General features: G+C 40.6%; 1 protein-coding gene across 1 annotated transcript; it reads left to right on the top strand.

Moving 5' to 3' along the window:
• Positions 1 to 308: 308 nt before the first annotated feature.
• LOC111230923 (excitatory amino acid transporter 1-like) lies at positions 309 to 14,692 on the top strand. The gene is made up of 10 exons (XM_022757817.1): positions 309 to 496; positions 1,026 to 1,364; positions 2,322 to 2,459; positions 8,646 to 8,850; positions 9,080 to 9,122; positions 9,792 to 10,060; positions 10,162 to 10,395; positions 10,669 to 10,863; positions 11,353 to 11,487; positions 12,714 to 14,692. The coding sequence occupies exons 2-10, from the start codon at positions 1,181 to 1,183 to the stop codon at positions 12,919 to 12,921; spliced, it is 1,611 nt and encodes a 536-aa protein (XP_022613538.1). The 5' UTR covers positions 309 to 496; positions 1,026 to 1,180; the 3' UTR covers positions 12,922 to 14,692.
• Positions 14,693 to 19,186: the final 4,494 nt, after the last annotated feature.

Here is a 19,186-nt window from a genome sequence, read left to right as displayed (position 1 = left end):
GGCTGAACTTATCAAGCGTGGAAATCCATTTGAAAGGAAGGCTGAGAGAGACAGAAGAAAACAAGAAGGTCCTTTCTCTTTTTCCTGCTTGGAAAGCTCATTATTCCTCAAGCTCCCCTCTGTCTGAAAAGCACCCCCACCCCCGCCCCTCTCTCCTACCTTACTTCACTTTTTTAGTCTCCGCCTCACCTCCCCACAAGCCCACACTGTTTGAGTGACTAACACTAGTTTTTCTTCTACTATAGCACCGCCTCCATTCTCTCACTGGCTCTTTTATTCCCTCATCCCCGTCGCAGCTCCTTCCTTTCCTTTCTCCTCCCCTCTCCTCTTTTCCTACGCTTTCTCTTCATTGCTGGTTGCTCACACCAACCAGCTCACACCCAAAGAGCTCCTCTGTCCCTCTCACACCGAACGTGTTTTAAACCAGAGCTTTCCCCAGAAAAAAAAAAAAAGAGAGAGACATTACTCCAAAGGAAGTTATTGCTCAAGTCTGAAGGTACAGGAACAACTTCTTTCTTAGTATTTTACCATTTATCATGTCTACCATTTGAGTGTTTCTACATGTGTCTGCATGTGTGTGAGTGTATCAGTATCAGTATTGCCATTAGATCCAAACTGTACACGTGTGTTGTAGTTACTCAAGTGTATGTTTGAGGAAATCTGCATGCATTCACAGTTGTGGGTGCAACACATGTGTTCTTCACTCACTGAATGCAGCATGTCTTTGACAGAAAACCTATTCATTAAGTATTTTAGTTCTTGTAATGCACGTTTGGATGAATTTGCATGATTATTACTGTATATCTTCTACATATGAGGGACGATATCTGCCTAAGAGGTTGCAGTAAGACATTTATGATTTAATCCACTTTGTTTGTGCTGTGTATTTTTACAGCGGTTATAGGTGATAGTTCAGTGTAGCAGAGTAATGACACAGCGTTTAGCAGAGGTGGTTGTCTACCTCTCAAATATTGTTTTCAGTGCTCAGACGTCTAATGTTAGCTTTTACTGTATGTCTCAATCAGGCAACTTGTAAGCCTCAAACCAAAGGAGAGGTGTTACAGAGAGGAAGAAGGACAACAGGTAACAAGTGATTTAGCAGGACCATTGAAGCGTCTCCATCACAGTTTAGTGGAGTTCCTGCACATTTACAACAGATCTGAAGATTCCAGCGGCAGCTATGACTCAGAGCAACGGGGAGAACCCACAGAGGACCCGCGGTGGTCTCCACCAGATCCGGGCTGGGATCCAGTCCCGATCACTGCTGGCTAAGAAGAGAGTGGAGAACATCACAAAGGATGATGTGAAGGGATTCTTCATCAGAAATGCCTTTGTGATCTTAACCGTCGCAGCTGTCATTATTGGTAAGTAAGAAAATTATTATAGAGGGTTGTTTTTTACTGTAGACACTGTTTAGACACTGCACTCTGTTGGTAATTTAGCTGGTAGTTTAGTTAGTTTAGCTGACTTAAAACTGGATATAACAGGAAGAGACCATCTCTCACCACATTACCCCTCCTCTATTCAAACTTGTAAAGAAGAAGGCAACAGATTTTCTGCTTCACCCCAATAATCCATCAATCTGCCATGACAAACACCCCTGTAGCAGGACGGAAGAGGGAAAAGAATAGAAAGAAACTCACCAGATGAGAGAATAGGGGGAACTCAGATGAACCTAGTGGGCTGGCCTTTATCCGACCCTGCATCCGACCTTTGCCCTGTTGCCATTAACCTCTGAGTCTTGCTCAGTAGGAAGTGAGCCAGGCTGACACAGAGCCAGCACATCTGCAGCACTGCTAGAATTACACCGTGCCATGGCAAGCTCATTTGATGGATTGTTAAATTCAGGATATCCTTCACTTCAGGCTTAAGGGTCAGCCACCTGGGCCTGTTGGTGGTTTAGTGCTGATCTGAAGTCCGAAGTCTCTAAACTGCTGATTTAAAGTCTGAAGTCTACGCACTGCACCTATGTCTTTCTTCTGTCAAAATGTTGACAAATGTGTTTTGTCAACATTTTGAGAAATGAAAAAGTGTTTCCAGCAATGATCATGACTTAATTGTATTTTATTTGTGTAACTTTAAGTGAAAACTACACATTTTCTTACTTAGGAAGCTGCAAGGTCCAGAGTTATTTTAAAAACAGATTGGTATTACTGTAGTATTTATATTCACTCATAAACATGCTACGTTTGCTTTAATATGATTAGATTCAACAGCAGGAGTCAAATCTGGGGCTCTTTTGAGGTTCTAGTCATGACATAAAATTTTGAAACATTCTAATAAAGTTTTGACTTTTCTTCCACACCTGATCCTCACTGCAGGTATAATCCTGGGATTTGCTCTGCGGCCTTATAAAATGTCGTACCGTGAAGTGAAGTTCTTCTCTTTCCCTGGAGAGCTGCTGATGAGAATGCTTCAGATGCTGGTGCTGCCCCTGCTGGTTTCCAGTCTCATCACTGGTATGGACACTAAAAATGTACAGCCCTGTACTCTTTCATTTAGCTGAAGATTCTTCAAGTTACAAATGTTATTTTTGTATCAACTTTTTGTTAAATGTGTGTAATTTGCAAGAATCTAATAGAGATTTATTTATTTATTACTTGTATCACCTAATTACAGTGACAATGTTGTACACACAAGGTGGTAAACGTACGGTAAATGAAGTGTTCAGTTGTCACTAGCTTTTTTTCTGAGTCAAAATGAACCTTAGATATCTAAAATTAGCGCACTTACAGTTCAAGCCTGTGTGACATTGGTTTGTTCTAAATTTATATCAAATGCCTCAGTCATCGCACACACAGCACGGCAATGTGTCTCCTGAAGTCACAAAAACTCACTTGCGTTTTCTCTTGTGCGCCTGTGTGCTCAGCATGACTCCACAGAGTTTTTACATATGGCAGCCACTGTAGACACAGCCCCCAACCAGACAAAAACCCATCCACCCTTTAATCCCTCATACTGTATCTATACCAGCCTGAAGTGAAGGTACAGCACAACATCAGTTTTCACGTGTGGAAAAAGTGGGACCTGATTCTGTTTGTACGAAATTTAAGTAACATGTTTTGCAGGTAGCGTGTATAAGGTTTATATCAGTGACAGGGCTGTTTGTTGTTTTGTGGCTCCACTGACCAACATGTACCTCATGAGTGGCAGAGTGAGCCAGTTGTTTGTTCAGCCGATGCTTTGTTGGTTTTGGGCCGAGTGGTGGACGGGGGTTAGGATGACCTCATGAGCGAGAGAAAGGCAAAGAGAGAATGAGAGAGATATGTTTTGAACTTACACTACTGGTCTCAATCAAATGCTTGGACCATGTTGATACAACATGACCAAAGCAGTTTTAACTTCATGTGTTTTAATTAAACAAGCATTTCAGGGTTTGAGGCCTTGATTACTTTATGGTAACAGTACATTTTGTACCCTCTGTAACTCGCATGTATTTGGGCCTGTGCTTCAGAAAAACACAGACATATGACACTGAGGTTTTCAGTTCTAATCCAGGGATGTAGCGAGTTCATTCGTCACTGGTGACACGGTTCATAAACCCGGTTAGACACACAGGGATGTTCACTTCCAGATGCAAAGGCCTGTGGGTTTGTTATTGAGCAGGGCCTCTTCTTGTTATGGAAGTAAAGCTACAGATTTATAGAGTCATAAAACACTATCCAAAAACACTGGAGCAGTGACTGACAAATATAAGCGGCACATAGTGAGGCCAAAATGTCCAGTCGCTGAGCAGTGATTGACAGGGCAAGAGCCCGGACTCCTGAGGGGATGATAGAGACTCATTGTACGATAATAACCTGCTTTGTGCTGCAGCGGGGCGTAACATCAGCATCCTCTGACATCATGTCACATGACCGCAGCTACATGTGGAAATCAACAAAGAGATTCTGTAGCCAAGCCGTCCAGCACACAGCTCCTCTCTCGTGTGTGTACGTGTGTGTGTATGTGCGCGTGCCCTTATCCAAGTCATCAGAAGCAATGTTGCCAGCTACGAAGTTATCATTATTATCATTATCATTATCACTACAACTAGAAAAAGTCTCATGATATTCATCTATAAAGCTTTAACATCTCACAATGAGACTTCTTCTTAAATAAATGATAATAATAAAGTATGTGCCAGTTCAGTATCTGGATTTTGCTGATTTGGCAGATGAAACCAATCAATAACACTATGCAGGTCAATAGTAAAGCGTTATAATGTTATATACTAATAAGGTTTGACTCCTGCCAGTTTCACAGCTTGTGCTGGTGGTTAGACATGATCTGGTTACACCCTGCAAAAATGTACTGAATGCAACATCTCATCTCATACATGATATGAGATGATAGAATTATTGCAACACTGAAATTACAAATTATTGCAGAGTTCCCACTGAGCTGTCATCAGTAGTTTGTTGGAAATTTAGTGGAGTAGATTGAAGTCAGAAGTCAACAAAAAAACACACACACATACACGAACCTGCACATTGTCTGGACAATACACACACGCGCGCACACACACACACACACACACACACACACACACACACACACACACACACACACACACACACACACACACACTGACACGCTACAGCTCACTGTCTTAAAGGAATTTTGACTTCCAAAACAACAAAACAGGAGAATCAGAAAATCATTAGATTATTAGGTTTATCTGTTTTTTTTTACTCACATGGGAAAGACAGTTAAAAGTTTTTGGGCCAATTTGTCACCTGACATCATTTTTGAACATATCCAACGCAGCTGTAGTCCTCTAGTTTATGAAAAGTTTGACATTTCTTATGTTTTTGAAAATTCCTTTTTTTTCTTTCACAGTTTTTCAGATTTCTGCTGAAACTATGACCTCAGTTGAAAAGTAATAAAACTGACCTGAGGTTACTTTGGACTGAAGAGAACTCCTTCTCCTGATCTCGAGTGTTTTGACAGACTTGGGTGTATGTTTGTCTGTGTTTCTACCCCATAGCGTAGGCTTGATTTACCAGCTTTCCTAGAAGAACCAGCCTAGATGTAACTGCACTAAGCTCTATTTTAGAGAAGTGATTGCTTACATGGATTTGAGAATAACATATTTTAGAGGATATGAGAATCAGAGTTAAACTCCTATGACTTCTTTTCAGCAAACACTTGGCCACTGTGCAAACTGACTGTCACAGTCCCAGGACTGAATTGTGCCACTGTGTGAAATGGGTTGTCCCAGCTGAAAGGAAGAGTGAGGCTGAATCTGGAATCAAAAAAGTTTGTGCAGAGTCCAGAGGGGCCCTGGAAGGTAGGAAATGAAGGAAAGCCATGCAGACAGGCAGGAGAACTGAAGATCAAGGACTATGAGAAATGGTCTTGTGTGTTTCAACGGGAGAGTGAGAAAGAGAAAGAGCAGTTAATTGCAGGGTTCTCATTTATCTTTTTCAGAACCACATCCCTTTCATATGTACTCATTCACTCACCCACTTCAAACATGTGTTTTCAGAAGAATCCACATTGTCTTCAGGCATTTCTTTATTAGAGTCCACCACAGAGTATTTATAGAAGCCAAGAAGGGGCTTGACAGGGAGAGGGGATGAGGGTAGTAAGAAGAGGAAAAGGAGGATGATTACAGTGGAGGTCATTGGAAGGGGAGGTTGAATGTAGGAGGGGGAGGGAGTTAAGGGGAAGACCAGGAACACAGAGTAAAACATGTAAAGGAGGATGAAGGCGGTGTTATAGTAAATAACTGGACATATTCCTGTGTATATCCCTAAATGTCATGAATTCAAAATTTTACTGACAAGATGTAAAAGTGTGTAAGATCCTGGTAGTAAAATGTAAAGAACAAGTTCTCCTTCAGTAGAATGGCGCTAAATTACTGCACAAGTCACATTATTAATGGAGGTGGTCCAGGTGGCATGGGGTGCTGTGCACCATCAGGACAACAATATATATCACCAAGTGAAAAAGGATGATTGCATTTGTTGAGCTGTTGTCATGTGTCACTGTGATTGGCACAGCTGTTTCAGAGCTATGATGTAACTGGCTGAGAGACGTATATTACAGGCCAGCCCTTTTGCACTTTGCATTGCTGCACTTAAATGAACCAAAACAACAGGTGTGAAATGTAAAATGTCAGAAAACCATACAAACAAATGCAGATCACAGCATCTTGGACCCCAAAAGTGAGATATTCAAATTGGTTGTCTGGTCCAACCAGCACTCCAAAATCCAATGACATGTAGTTTAATGTATACAACAAAGGAAATCAGTAAAATGAGCACATTTGAGAGGCTGTAACCAATGAAAATGAATTATCAAAATACATTCATTTTCTGTAAAATTGTTTAAAGTCCATAAACTGGCGTGTGGAGATATTTTCTGGCTGTAGGCCGTCAGGTAATGTCTTGCAGACATGTGGGTCAATCTTTGCCCAGCGTCAGTTAATTGCCCTCGGGACTGACCTCTTGCAGTTGCTACTATGTCCTGCGCTTCAACTCCCCCCTAAAGTAGGCCTACTTTTGTGTTTGATGAACATTCCCCATATGAGAGAGAAAGTCATTCTTCCTGCTCTCCTTTCTTTCATTCTTTTGAAAGGATGGAATTGGTGAGGCTGCGTCCGTTGTTGCCTGGACAACAGGCTTCGGATCATTGTGTGCGTGTGTACGGGGCTGACTAAGTCAACAAGTTTTCCCAGGGCTGTCAAAAAGGGAATAGGAGGAGAGCAGGAGAAAGGGGGGTTGGGAGGAAAAGGGTGGCAATGAATGAAGATTGCAGCAATAAGATCAGCGTGCAAGAAAGAGAGTGCAGGGAGGCAAGATGTGGGGGTGGGAGAGGAGGAAGAGCAGGGCAGGGATAATAGAGGGCACCCTGAAACAAGAGGCAGTAGAGAGAGGAGGTGAAGAATTTGGGGGAGGAGAATGAGGGAGGGAAGGATGGGGAGGGTGAAGAGGATAAAGAAAAACAGGATAAAAGTCCTGGGCTTGTTGAGACAAGAGGAACAGAAAGAGGGGCAAAAGCTGGGCCAGTAGGTACACCCACACACACACCCACACACACACACACACAAACCCACACACACACACACACAAACCCACACACACACGTAGTGTCAAAGTGTCATACAGCTCCCATCACACAAAGCCTGCTTTGCCTTGTACAGCGCTGAATGAAGAAAATAGCCATAACAGGACCTGACACTGTGAAAATACAGCGCCACTGTCATGCCTATTGAGGCAACTTGTCTGTTTCCAAATCCAAAATGGCTTTTTTTCCCTTTTTACCACCATTACCCCTGCAAAGTCTGTTTAATGCTATTATAGCTGTCGAGGACAGTTCCAGGCTCCCTCAAACTTCTTTCTGGTTCATAACAATCTTTTGTCTTTCTCCCCCTTTCAGTCAACTATTCAACTATTTCTCATGCAACATGAATTTGATTTGCGGCTTCTGAGGGGGACTGTCAAATTCAAACTATTTTAGGATATGTATAATATGATGGCATCTAGTCTTCCTTGCAGGAAGGCAAAGGTTACCAGCCATAGCAGGAACCAAAGAATTTATTTGTAATTTGATCGTGATCTGTTTTTTCTGAATCGTGCTTCATCACATTTTTTCTGTGTAAAACATCGCTCTCTGTTGTATTTTCTCAGCTACTTTGGCCTTGGCTTGATATACATTGCAGCGCATATAGTTTTCATATCAGACGACAGATACTGTGCATCTTTCTTGTGTCTTCTTCTCTGTGACAGAGATACTCATTTGAGGTCAGGCTGTTAATCTGTAACTGACATCTCTACTTGCTCTCTGTGTTCACAACAAACTAATGTCACACTTGGGAACATATGGTTCTGTTGTATGATCAAATAAAAAAAGACAGTTGATTTGAAGGATGGAAAAGCACAAAATCGCCACCAGGTTTCACAGCATTTCTCTGCAGCTGTAATTTAGAATATATTACCTATATATGACTGGACGGTATATGTAAACAGATTTTGTATATGAGATCTGCCCCTGGGTGCTGTACAGTAGGTGTTGCTTTTCCACCAGTAAATGTCAGAGTCAGATTATGTTTCTCGCCGCTTTTTGTTGTCACAGATAGTGAGTCAGATAATACCAAATGGGTGTATTCCACCTGTAATTGCAACACGTTTTCACAGGCTGGCTGTACGCTCACTGGGACAAGAGTTAGTGACATATTTATGCAAACTTTAAGGTCATGGGGCAACATGGCTGAAGAAGATTTTTTCCATATCCAGAAACAACAACACAAATAGATACACATTTTTTGATTAACTTTGTCATTCCCTCACTCTCTAGATGTTATAAGGCAACATTTGAGTTTTTGATTATTTTCTTTCTAACACATGTCAGTAAAAACATGTGTAACTGTAAAGCAAATATATACAATTATTAATATGAAATTAATGACTGAAAGAAAGAATTAAAGAATTAATACATCCATAGGCTACCCAGTGACTGGTAATGTGGCCAATTTACATGTTGCCACATGGAGCTGCTTATGGCACTACTGTCTTATAGTACTGTTGCTGCACTGCTGCTCCCTCTGCAGGAACTGTTGAAAGGTTGCCTATGGTGATATGAGGAAGAATGCAAGTACAAATTGGTAAACATACTGATATACTGATATACATTGGTTTATATGATATGTTCTTTTCCAGGTATGGCTGCTCTGGACAGCCGTGCCTCTGGTAAAATGGGTATGAGGGCAGTGGTCTACTACACCACCACCACCGTCATTGCTGTGTTCATCGGTATCGTCATGGTGCTCATTATTCACCCTGGAAAAGGCTCAAAGGATGAGTTCACCAAGCAGCAGCAGATAGAGCAGGTCAGCCCTGCTGATGCCTTCCTGGACCTTATCAGGTGCCCACACACACACATTTATGCACCTTGAATGATCAAACAAACTCACACAAACGCTCCAGTCCAATTTTGCCAAAAAAAGGCTGTAGAATGCAAATCAATATCAGACTATAGCACTTACATTTTATACATTGCATGTTTGTCTTTGTTTTTTTGTGCAGTGCATTTGTAATTTGTAAGAAATGTATTAACCCTAACAAAAATGTAACTCTTTTGTTTGGTTTTCCAGAAACATGTTCCCTCCTAACCTTGTGGAAGCTTGCACCACACAGGTGACTCTCTCTCTCCACATCCTCTCTCTTCCCTTTTCCTGTAGTTACATAAAATGCTTTATTCCTTAACTGTCTCACTTCAGCATTTCACCATCAGTGCTTGAATGCTTGTTTAGCATCGCTCAAAGCTTCTCCAATACAGGCTTTCTATTTAATGTCTGTATATCTATACTGCCATCGTCATTCCTGTGGACTTTCAGCTACTTATTAGAGATCTCTGTTCCACTCGAAATTAATTTCATATTATAAACATAAAAATTGCAAAAAGCAGGTTTACAGTCATCATTTCAGACAGGGATGGGACCTTTTTCATGGGAACCTAACGATCTGACCTTTCTGCCCATGCTTACACCTGACACATCTGTGTTGTTCACTGACGCCCTTGTTTCAGTGCCACTTCCTCATTCCAACACAATTTAGGCATATAGTGGTATTCTGGTGGGAGTGTGATATTTTGTGTGCCATATGGGAAAGCACAAACAAATAACTGCATTTATTGAGGTTTTTTTATTATAAAGAATACACATTTAACATGTTCATATTTTCATATTCAACAGGCCAAATACATTTGTTAGAATGACCATGAATCTCAAATAGAATCCTTGAATAAAAGCATTTATAAAATGCTATCCTCCCAGTGATTAATCACTATTTAACCCCTCCATCCAGTTCAAGACACAGTATGCCAAGAGAGTTGTCCATGTGAAGATGACAGTGAATGACACAATATTCACACTAAATGGCAGCCAGGGTATAGCCCGGGAGGAGATGATCCCAGTACCAGGGGCGGTTAATGGAATCAATGCTCTCGGCCTGGTGGTGTTCTCCATGTGCTTCGGTCTGATCATTGGGAGCATGAGGGAACAGGGACAGCCCCTCAAGGACTTCTTCGACTGTCTCAATGAAGCCATCATGAGGCTGGTTGCTATAATCATGTGGTAAGTGCGAGGAGGGATGGATGTGTGCGTGAATAGAGATAATGCTGAATGAATTATTGGATGAATTGCATAAATTCACAATAACACCCATAAATCCCCAGGTACGCCCCCATTGGTATCTTGTTCCTGATTGCCGGTAAAATCGTGGAGATGGATGACATTTCAGCCATGGGTGGCCAGCTGGGAATGTACACAGTGACAGTCATTTGTGGGCTGCTAATCCACGCCATCTTTGTCCTGCCAACACTCTACTTCGTCATCACCCGGAAGAACCCCTTCGTTTTCATCGCTGGGCTGTTGCAGGCACTCATCACTGCCCTGGGAACATCCTCCAGGTATGTGATTGGGCCAAAAGTTATACAGTTCAACTCAGAATCAGACTGACAAGAAAGGTCAAGGTCAAGGAAGAATTTATTGATTTTATTTATTCTCTCATATACAATAGTCAGTGTACAGGGGAACAAAAATGATGTTGGTATGTCAGATGGTCAGGCTTGATAAGCATGATTTATATTTGCTTTCTCTAATTGATTGGTCAGTATTTCCTCATGTTTCTCACTCACACACTTTCTGTCCGTCATTCTCCTTCTCCCTCTCTCCTTTCACAGTTCTGCCACTTTGCCCATCACTTTTAAATGCCTTGAGGAAAACAACAAAGTGGACAAGCGTGTAACCCGTTTCGTGCTCCCTGTCGGCGCCACAATAAACATGGATGGCACAGCTCTATATGAAGCCCTGGCAGCCATCTTCATTGCGCAGGTCAATGATTATGACCTCAACTTCGGACAGATTCTCACCATCAGGTATGAGACGTGAAAAGCATTCACCCTACAAGTTTTGCTCTTTAACCATTCAATAATAATGCCAAACATTCAGCAGTGTATATAATATCATTAAACATGTTCCCCGACAGGATTTGAGTCAGTAAATGTTGCCTGTTCTGAGAGTTTTTGGATATTTCTATGACATTTGTCTTTCATTATGGCATGAAATACTACTTAACTCAAGTGAAGTATCTCCAAGTCTCAAAACCACAAGTTCCAGCTTTATAAAAGACTTTCTAACCAACGGTCTGGCTTTTTGACTATAGGGATAGATGAGGGATAGTATTTCAGTCAAGGGAATAAATTTAAGTGACCCTCTTCAATGCTGTAACAAAGGATGATCGGGCGGTCAGATCTGTGTAACGTCCGCCTTTTTTTCAGTTGCACTGCAATGAGTGATTTTTTTTTTCTTTACACAGCTGAAATACCTTCAAATTTCTATCTGTTTTTTGCACTTTTTCCCATCAGTATCACAGCCACAGCGGCCAGTATTGGAGCAGCCGGAATCCCGCAGGCAGGACTGGTTACCATGGTGATAGTGCTAACCTCTGTAGGCCTGCCCACTGATGACATCACACTCATCATTGCCGTTGATTGGTTTCTGTAAGTATTGGTTTAGGACATCTAAGAAAAACTTCACATTAAATGGGAAAGTTGAAAAAACGAGTTTTGAACCATCGCACTTTGAACAAACTAATTGTTGTAATTGTCAGTAATGAAGATGGTTTAATTGTGAGTAAATCAAATTCAGTGTGGTATGAATTCAATTAAGTCACACCCAAGGGAAATTGAAGGGGTTAATGGATCAAATTTGTGCACTCTACATTCTTGAGTGGATTAAGGGACAGCTTCCCCTGGACTCTCCCTTCACATTCCATGTCCCTCAATCCATCTGGTTTTTATTCAGTCTGCATCCAATCCCGATGCAAAGCCCTACTTCCTCCTATCTACTGGCTGAGTTTCATGTGGTTGGAGGAATGCCTGGAGCCATAAAAGACTGCCTCCAGTTTTCTAATGATAGTTTTTATGTGCAGACATTTACAAACACACCACATGGATTTAATCTGCAATATCTTCAATGCAATTGTTTAATATTTCACAATCTTATCTTCTCTAGTTGTTTTGTCTTCTCTTAATTTGTTTTGTCTTCTATTTTCTCTTGTCTTGTTTGGTCTTCTTGATTCTTCTCCTGTTTTGTCCTCTCTTGTTTTGTCTTCTCTTGTTTTGTCTTCTCTTGGCTTATTTTGTCCTCTCTTCTCGCTTTGTCTTGTTTTGATTTCTCTTCACTTGTTTTGTCCCATCTTGTCATCTAATGTCCCATCTAATTTGTCCTGTCTTGAACTGTCTTGCCTTCTCTTATCTTGTTTGTCTTCTCTTGTTTTGTCCTCTCTTGTTTTGTCTTCTCTTGTTTTGTCTTCTCTTCTCTTGTTTTTGTCCTCTCTTCACTTGTTTTGTCCAATCCTATCTAATTTGTCCTGTCTTCTCCTGTCTTGCCTTCTCTTATCTTGTTTTGTCTTCTCTTGTTTTGTCCTCTCTTGTTTTGTTTTCTCTTGTCTTGTCTTCTCGTCTCTTCTCCTGTTTTGTCTTGTCTTGCTTGGTCTTCTCTTGTTTTGTCTTCTCCTCTCATTTTATCTTTATTTTCTCTTGTCTTGTCTTCTCTCATCTTGTCTTATTTTTTCTGTCACTTTGTCTTCTCTTGTTTTGTCTCTTGTTTCATTGTCTTGTTTTTTTTCCTCTCTTCTCTTTTTTTTTTATCTTATCGTGTATTATCTTTTCTTCTCTTGACACTCCCTACATCCTGTTCTCATCTGTTCCCTGTCTTTCCTCAGGGACCGATTGCGCACCACCACCAATGTCCTTGGAGACTCTATTGGTGCAGGTATAGTGGAACACCTGTCTCGCCACGAGTTGCAGAACAAGGACCCCGAGGTGGGCAACTCAGTGGTGGAGGAGGCAGACAAGAAGCCGTACCAGCTCATCTGCCAGGAGAATGAGTATGAGAACGAGAGGCCTGCTGACAGCGAGACCAAGATGTAGGGGCAAGCTTTTTGTCCGAGGTTGCATACTCTTAGAAAAACCATTGAACTGCATTGAACCACACTCTCAACTAACCTCTTTTTAAATTGCAAACCTTCCTCTCACATATGTGGGAGGTCTGTTGTGGGCTTTTCTGACACACTGTAGACTTGAAATGGTTCACTGTTGCATTGTTTTTTCTAAGGGTTTGAACTGTGATGCTTCCTACGAGTACTATATGTATCAGCCATAGGGTGGCAGCTGTTTACTTTTAAACATGAACCACTCTAGAGCCTGGTGGTCCGTGGCCTGCATGCCATATCCAACTTCTCTCAGAACTGTGATGACTAATCTCACCCACTAGAGGCCAGTATGGCTGTGAGTCTTAGCACCACAACAGATTACAACCCATACCTGCACAGACTTTGTCTGGCTTTATAGTTGTTGTTTTTTTATTTTGTTTGAGTGGTGTGAAAAAAGCAAATGAAATGGCAATGGAAATCTTTCTGAAGACTGATGTGAAAAGTGTTGGATATCATGCACATACACTGGGATGACCAGGTCAGCATCTCTGGGGGAAAAGGGCTGTTTATTTACAAACTTCTGTACAGACAATAGTGGCTTTATTTTCTATAATTTGCTGTATAGAGTTCAGCAGGATGAATTATGTCACTTTACTTGAGGCACACATACTTTTGCCCCTTAAATGTCCAAACCAGTAAGTGTTTTTAGGCAAACAGGGTTGTCAATGTCTTGGCAGCTATATCCAGCCTTATTTTTTGTTATACATGTTCCTTAAATCAATCATTACAATCATTAGGACTGACAAACCAAAATCACTAAGCAGTGCTTTACCTGTTAATTTGCTCAGCTGAGAATTTGAACTTTCATCATATCAGAATTTTAAGCCATTACCATTTATTTCAACCAAAAAAAAGCACCAAAAATATTATCTAAATTTCTGTACAATTTAATTAAATTATACCCACCCATACACAAACAAATGCACAAACACTAATCCACAAATGCAGTACTGTTTCAATAGGAAGATAGTAACAATTGCATGATATGTTGATCAATTCTAACGATGACAGCGAGTGATTTCCTTACCTAGGCCCTCTAACATGGGAATGAAACTAAAAATTATTTGGTTGAAACATTCACGTCAGTATGAAATATTTGTTTTATATTAAACCTCAGTTTCCTGTAGATAGTAAACTCTAACACTTATTTCATTTGATTTAATACGGATGCATGTTGTAAAGTAATGGATTTCACGTCCAATTCCCATCTTTTATTTTAGCTAGCTTGAATTTGAAAGTGCTGTTTTGTATTTGCATAATTCAGTATATATAACAAATGTAACATTTACATAGAAGTTGCTTTGTATAGGAGGTTCTTCTGAATATACTGTGCTTGTATAGAGAAATGTAGATAAAAGTGTACATTAATTGTAGATTTAAATTGTAAAAGGTTACTTGAGGGTTGCATATGTAAAGATGCTGTAACCATACTCTTATCAAACCTAATGACCAAACTAACTATCCCTCTAGTTCCTTTCACAAATGCAAAAATGGATGATTTAAAGGACCAAATGTTTTCTTCTACACACTTGAGGAAATGGAATAGTTCCTTTGTTTACAGTTGCTGGTGTCTCTCTGGATATGACTGTTTCTCTCATAAATTCACATTGGAGTGCACATACACAGAACACACGCAACACACACACACGACTGAATAATAGTTGTAGTTTTATCTTGCACAGATTTTTTGGAATAAAAAAGTGAAATCAGTGGTTGTGTGTTTAAGATTTTATCAGTGAATTCAAAGCTGAGCACCTAGGATAGACGTGTGCTAATGAGTAGATGTCTTTAAATGTTTTAAGTACTTGTTCAATGAGTTTGCACACAACTGTTTGCAGTCATTAGGGAGTAGCTGCCAGCTCTACACATTATACCTAAGAGCTGTCCAGAGGGATGTGATGTACAGATACTGAACAGCTTTGGGAGCATAGGTGGAGGCGGTATATCTCGCTTGAGGTAAAACTAATGGTTGTTGGTCCCGGAGGGGAGGGCAGTTCTCCTTTTTCTCCATCAGCCTTGATTGTTTGTGCTGGAATTGATGCTTGAAACCAGGAGCTCTTATCTACAGTCCAGCTTCCTTCAGCTGTTGCCTCTCTAACAAACACAGACGTTTTGCTCAGAATACCCATTGTCAAATACTGATGCTGACACCTTGAGGGCAAACAGGGATTTGATCACCTGTAACATTTAGATTTTCACTGCCTGAAAACAACACTGTAAATTTGGCAAATGCACCTACCTTTTGCAACATCCCATAATCCTGTACAGTTAGGATATCCCTTTGAAAAAAAAGCCCCTCTAAATGAGATATGCATATTAGAGTATAAAGCAACTCATATTGATGTCATATGAATCAATCAAAACAAAAAACACACACGCATACACACAGTGCTGGAAAGTATAACTAAGTACATTTACTCAAGAATTGTCCTGAATTACAATTTAAAGTACTTCACTTTACTTATTTTATACTTTACTTATCTTATACTTATTCTAATGATACTTTATGCTGTACTCCACTAAATTTACATGACAGTTAGTTTGCAGATGAGTTTATGAACAATATAGATTATGGGCCGTTAAAATACAATCCATTATTATAGCTTACACAGCAATACTAGTAGGTAGAGAGGTAGCTCCAACCTAACCTATCACAACATTAAAATGCTACTTGTTATTTTAATAATAATAACAATCCAAAAATACAGCAATTCTCTGAAAGGGGCCATTCTGCATAATGAGTACTGTTACCTTCCGTTAAATACATTGCATTGTTCAATTGCAAAACTAGCTAAACTTTTACTTGAAACCCCACTATATGTGGCAATCCCATGGCCTGTTTCATCACCAGAAAATCTAATGATGATTTGTTTATATGTGTGCATAATCTGTCTTTCCCTAAACCAGAATTTACAGTAGACTGTACAGTAAATGTGATAGACAAGACAAACTTGTGTTGCAGCGCCCTCCAGCGGCTCAAACACGAAACGTTGCATGGCATTTTGTTTGGCGCCGATGGAGGGAGTCACTCCTGAGATCTTTGGTCAGTCAGACGGCAGAACTTCCGGTCGGCATTTTGTTCTACGAGAGGAGAGCCTCTTGATGATCGCAACAATCGTCATATTTCTCATTTACTGTCGAAATTGGCTGCACTCCTTGTTTATGTCGGCGCAGACCGACTGAAACTCCGAAGAACGAATGTTTCCCCATGAATGTACGTTGAAACATTCACCCTTGAGTGACGGAAGAAGAACGAATCAGTCCGACCCGGATTATTGTTGATAGCTAGCAAGCTAGCTCACCAGCTAGCTGGCAAGCCAGTCGAGTTCCTTCTGGAGGAGCTGCGAGAGAGAAGAAAGGGGGAGCTAGAGATACGGACACGGACTCAAACCAAGCTAAAACATTCCCCTCCCTTTGAACGCAACATCCGAAGGTAAATATAATCACATATCTCTATTCGTTAACCAAACTTTTAAAATTGCGATTATTATCTATCACATTAATAATTGCTCTGCTGCAAGACCACCTACGGCGTCGTTAATCGTTGACCGGGAGGTAACGGAAGCTAGCGAACTAGCCAGCCAAGCTAGCTAGGTGTGTTTTTGCTCTGCCGAGGCGCACGGCCTCAACTGGATGTCATTTGTCGAGCCCGAGGATTGGGCCGTTGCCACGGAATTAGAAACCGTGCCATTGCCTTTACATCTACTCACTGAAACCAGTCACCTTTTCCGAGCTCAAGAGAAATCGGCTAGCATTTATTTACCCCGGCTAGCGCTTCCTTGTATGATTTGAATTGCCTTCCCTTTATTTCAACGGGGAACAGCGTTAGAAGCTAACTAACAACAGTTCGAGCTAGTTAGCATAACTAGCTAGCTATTAAAACACGACTATTGTTGTTAGCGAATGTTAGGCAGCTAGCGTTAGTTATCTTAGCTGCTATCGTAAGTGGTAATACTAGCTTCGCGGTTAGCTCGGAAGACTCTTGAAGTCAACTTCTTCAGTGTAACGTTGGTGGTTTTGTTCGCAAGTAGCGGGCTGCAGATAGCAATTCAGCAAACTAAGATAAACAGTTAAATGGATGCTAATGGAAACTACACGTTAAGTAATTGTTGGGTAGTCATTATTTTGTGTTATTTGAATCCCAATGTTGTGTTTTGTTTTGCTGGAGCCTTTGGCAGGGCTAATGTTGGTTTTGGTTGCTACCCTGTTTTGAAATGTTTTGATTGAGCACAGGCTACGTTTCCTCAGCTATAGCTACTTTACTATCTGAGTTTCGTAGACATGTTGGGGATCGCAGATGTTTTTTCTTGATCACAACAGACACAGTTTGGTGGCTTTCTGCAATTACCAGTTTACAGAATGCGCACGGTGGATGTTGGCTACTGGAGGATGCAGCCCCCCACTACTGCCGCCACCATCACAGTGCATCTGTTCCTTTGTGCTGCCTCCTGCCTGTCAGTCTCACAGCTGTCAGCCAAGCCTCTGCGTACCGAGGGAAACCACATAGACCGAGCTTGCTAACAGCACAGCTAGCTAAAGTAATGTTTACAATATCCATCTGTTGATCCCGCGTTACAGTTATGACGTGCAGAATCTGTTTCACGTATTTACCGTTTGACCTCAATGATCGGCTTGCACTCAGGTCTGGTTGCAACATTGTGTTAACAGATTTAAGTTGCATCAATGTTGTGTAGAAGTTGCCGAAAAAGTAGCTGGATTTCCGTAGAAGTTATTAATAAAGATTTCACATAAGAGAAACAGTACCGCATACTGTAACGTTCATTGCAAATATGAAATGTGTTTGTGACGATTAATATTTTGATGCTCTATCTGGCATTGTTTTGCTGTTTTGGGTTAGTGTCTTAGTCAAACTCCTGCGCACACATCTTCTGACAATTTTCCAAAGAGCAATAAAATACAGTTTTATGTCTCAAAGTCTGATGCAGAGCCATGTTCTCTTTCAACAGACTGAAGGAGTAGGACTTTTTATCTGAAATGTCAGTGAGTCCACCCGAGACTGCACAGAATTCTTCAAAAAGGTATTATCATAATGGTTTCAGTCATTTTTCATTTCACTGATTTGTCATTATTAATTACAACAATTGAGACAACTAAGAATGTTGATAACACGTTTAGATGAGGCAAGTGCGTGTAATAATGTCTAATTTTGATGTCAACAACGTGTAAACACTTTATTTTTAATTTTGTGTAATGGAGAATAATGTAGATAACAAGCGATCCCTGCACTGGCCTGCTTTTGGCCTGTTGTAGCAACCAGGTTTATCTATGAAGCGTGGGCTGCGTTTAGATATTCTGAAAATTGCAGCTGGCTTTTCCCTCTGTTTTTCTTCGACCTCTTGTACAGTCTTTCTCGAGAGGTCAAGGACATCTAACAAGCAAAGGGATTTAAGACAGATTAAGTGCAACACAGGGCCCTAATTTGTGCAGATTTATCATAATAAATTGTAAGTGAAGAGCCCTCTGGTTTGAAATTAATGAAGGGACTTATATGGTAGTAACACAAAGATTCACCTCACCTGACTTATTCATGTTTATTTAGTTTCTGGCGACATTAAATATGTATAATTTGTAAAATCAATTCAGACAAGAATTGGAGAGAAAATAGATGAAAGACATGGTATAGTACCTACCACAGCGGTCAGAATTTGGAGCACATTATCACTGTGCATTATTCAAAACATTTTTATACTCGTGGCTGTGTCATACATGAGTATAAACATGCTTATCTCAAAACCCCTCTCTGTTAACCTAATGAACCAAACTAAAAAATGCAGTAATGTTAGTATTGTGTTGTTGTGTGTACAATTTTTTCGCAGTACATTTTCTATTAAAAGAATGCTTTAGTGCTTTAGTTGCCATGATGTATGTGTATTGCACATCTGCCACTTGGGGAAATGAGAGACATGTGATAAGAAATTTAAGTAACTCATAATGAGCATCAGGTAGTATAATGAGGCTGAACTATGACTTACTCCTCAGGGAGTCGAAAAAAATCACAAGCATTTAAAGATTTTATTTATCAATACATTGGTCTCAGATAATTCATTGTTGATTTGTTGCTGCCGATGGTTTGTACCAATATAATAACATAGCAAGATTGAACAGCAGGATGGTCTAATAGTTAGTGACCTTGTTCTCTAACCGTAAGGCCTAGATTCAATCCTCTGTGCATTTGTTTCTGT

The sequence above is a fragment of the Seriola dumerili genome, unplaced genomic scaffold (assembly GCF_002260705.1).
Source record: "Seriola dumerili isolate Sdu_G_001 unplaced genomic scaffold, Sdu_1.0 BDQW01000290.1, whole genome shotgun sequence".
Classification (NCBI taxonomy): Eukaryota; Metazoa; Chordata; class Actinopteri; order Carangiformes; family Carangidae; genus Seriola; species Seriola dumerili.
Note: the sequence above shows the minus strand (reverse complement) of the source record. Positions and strands in the feature narration are given on the sequence as shown.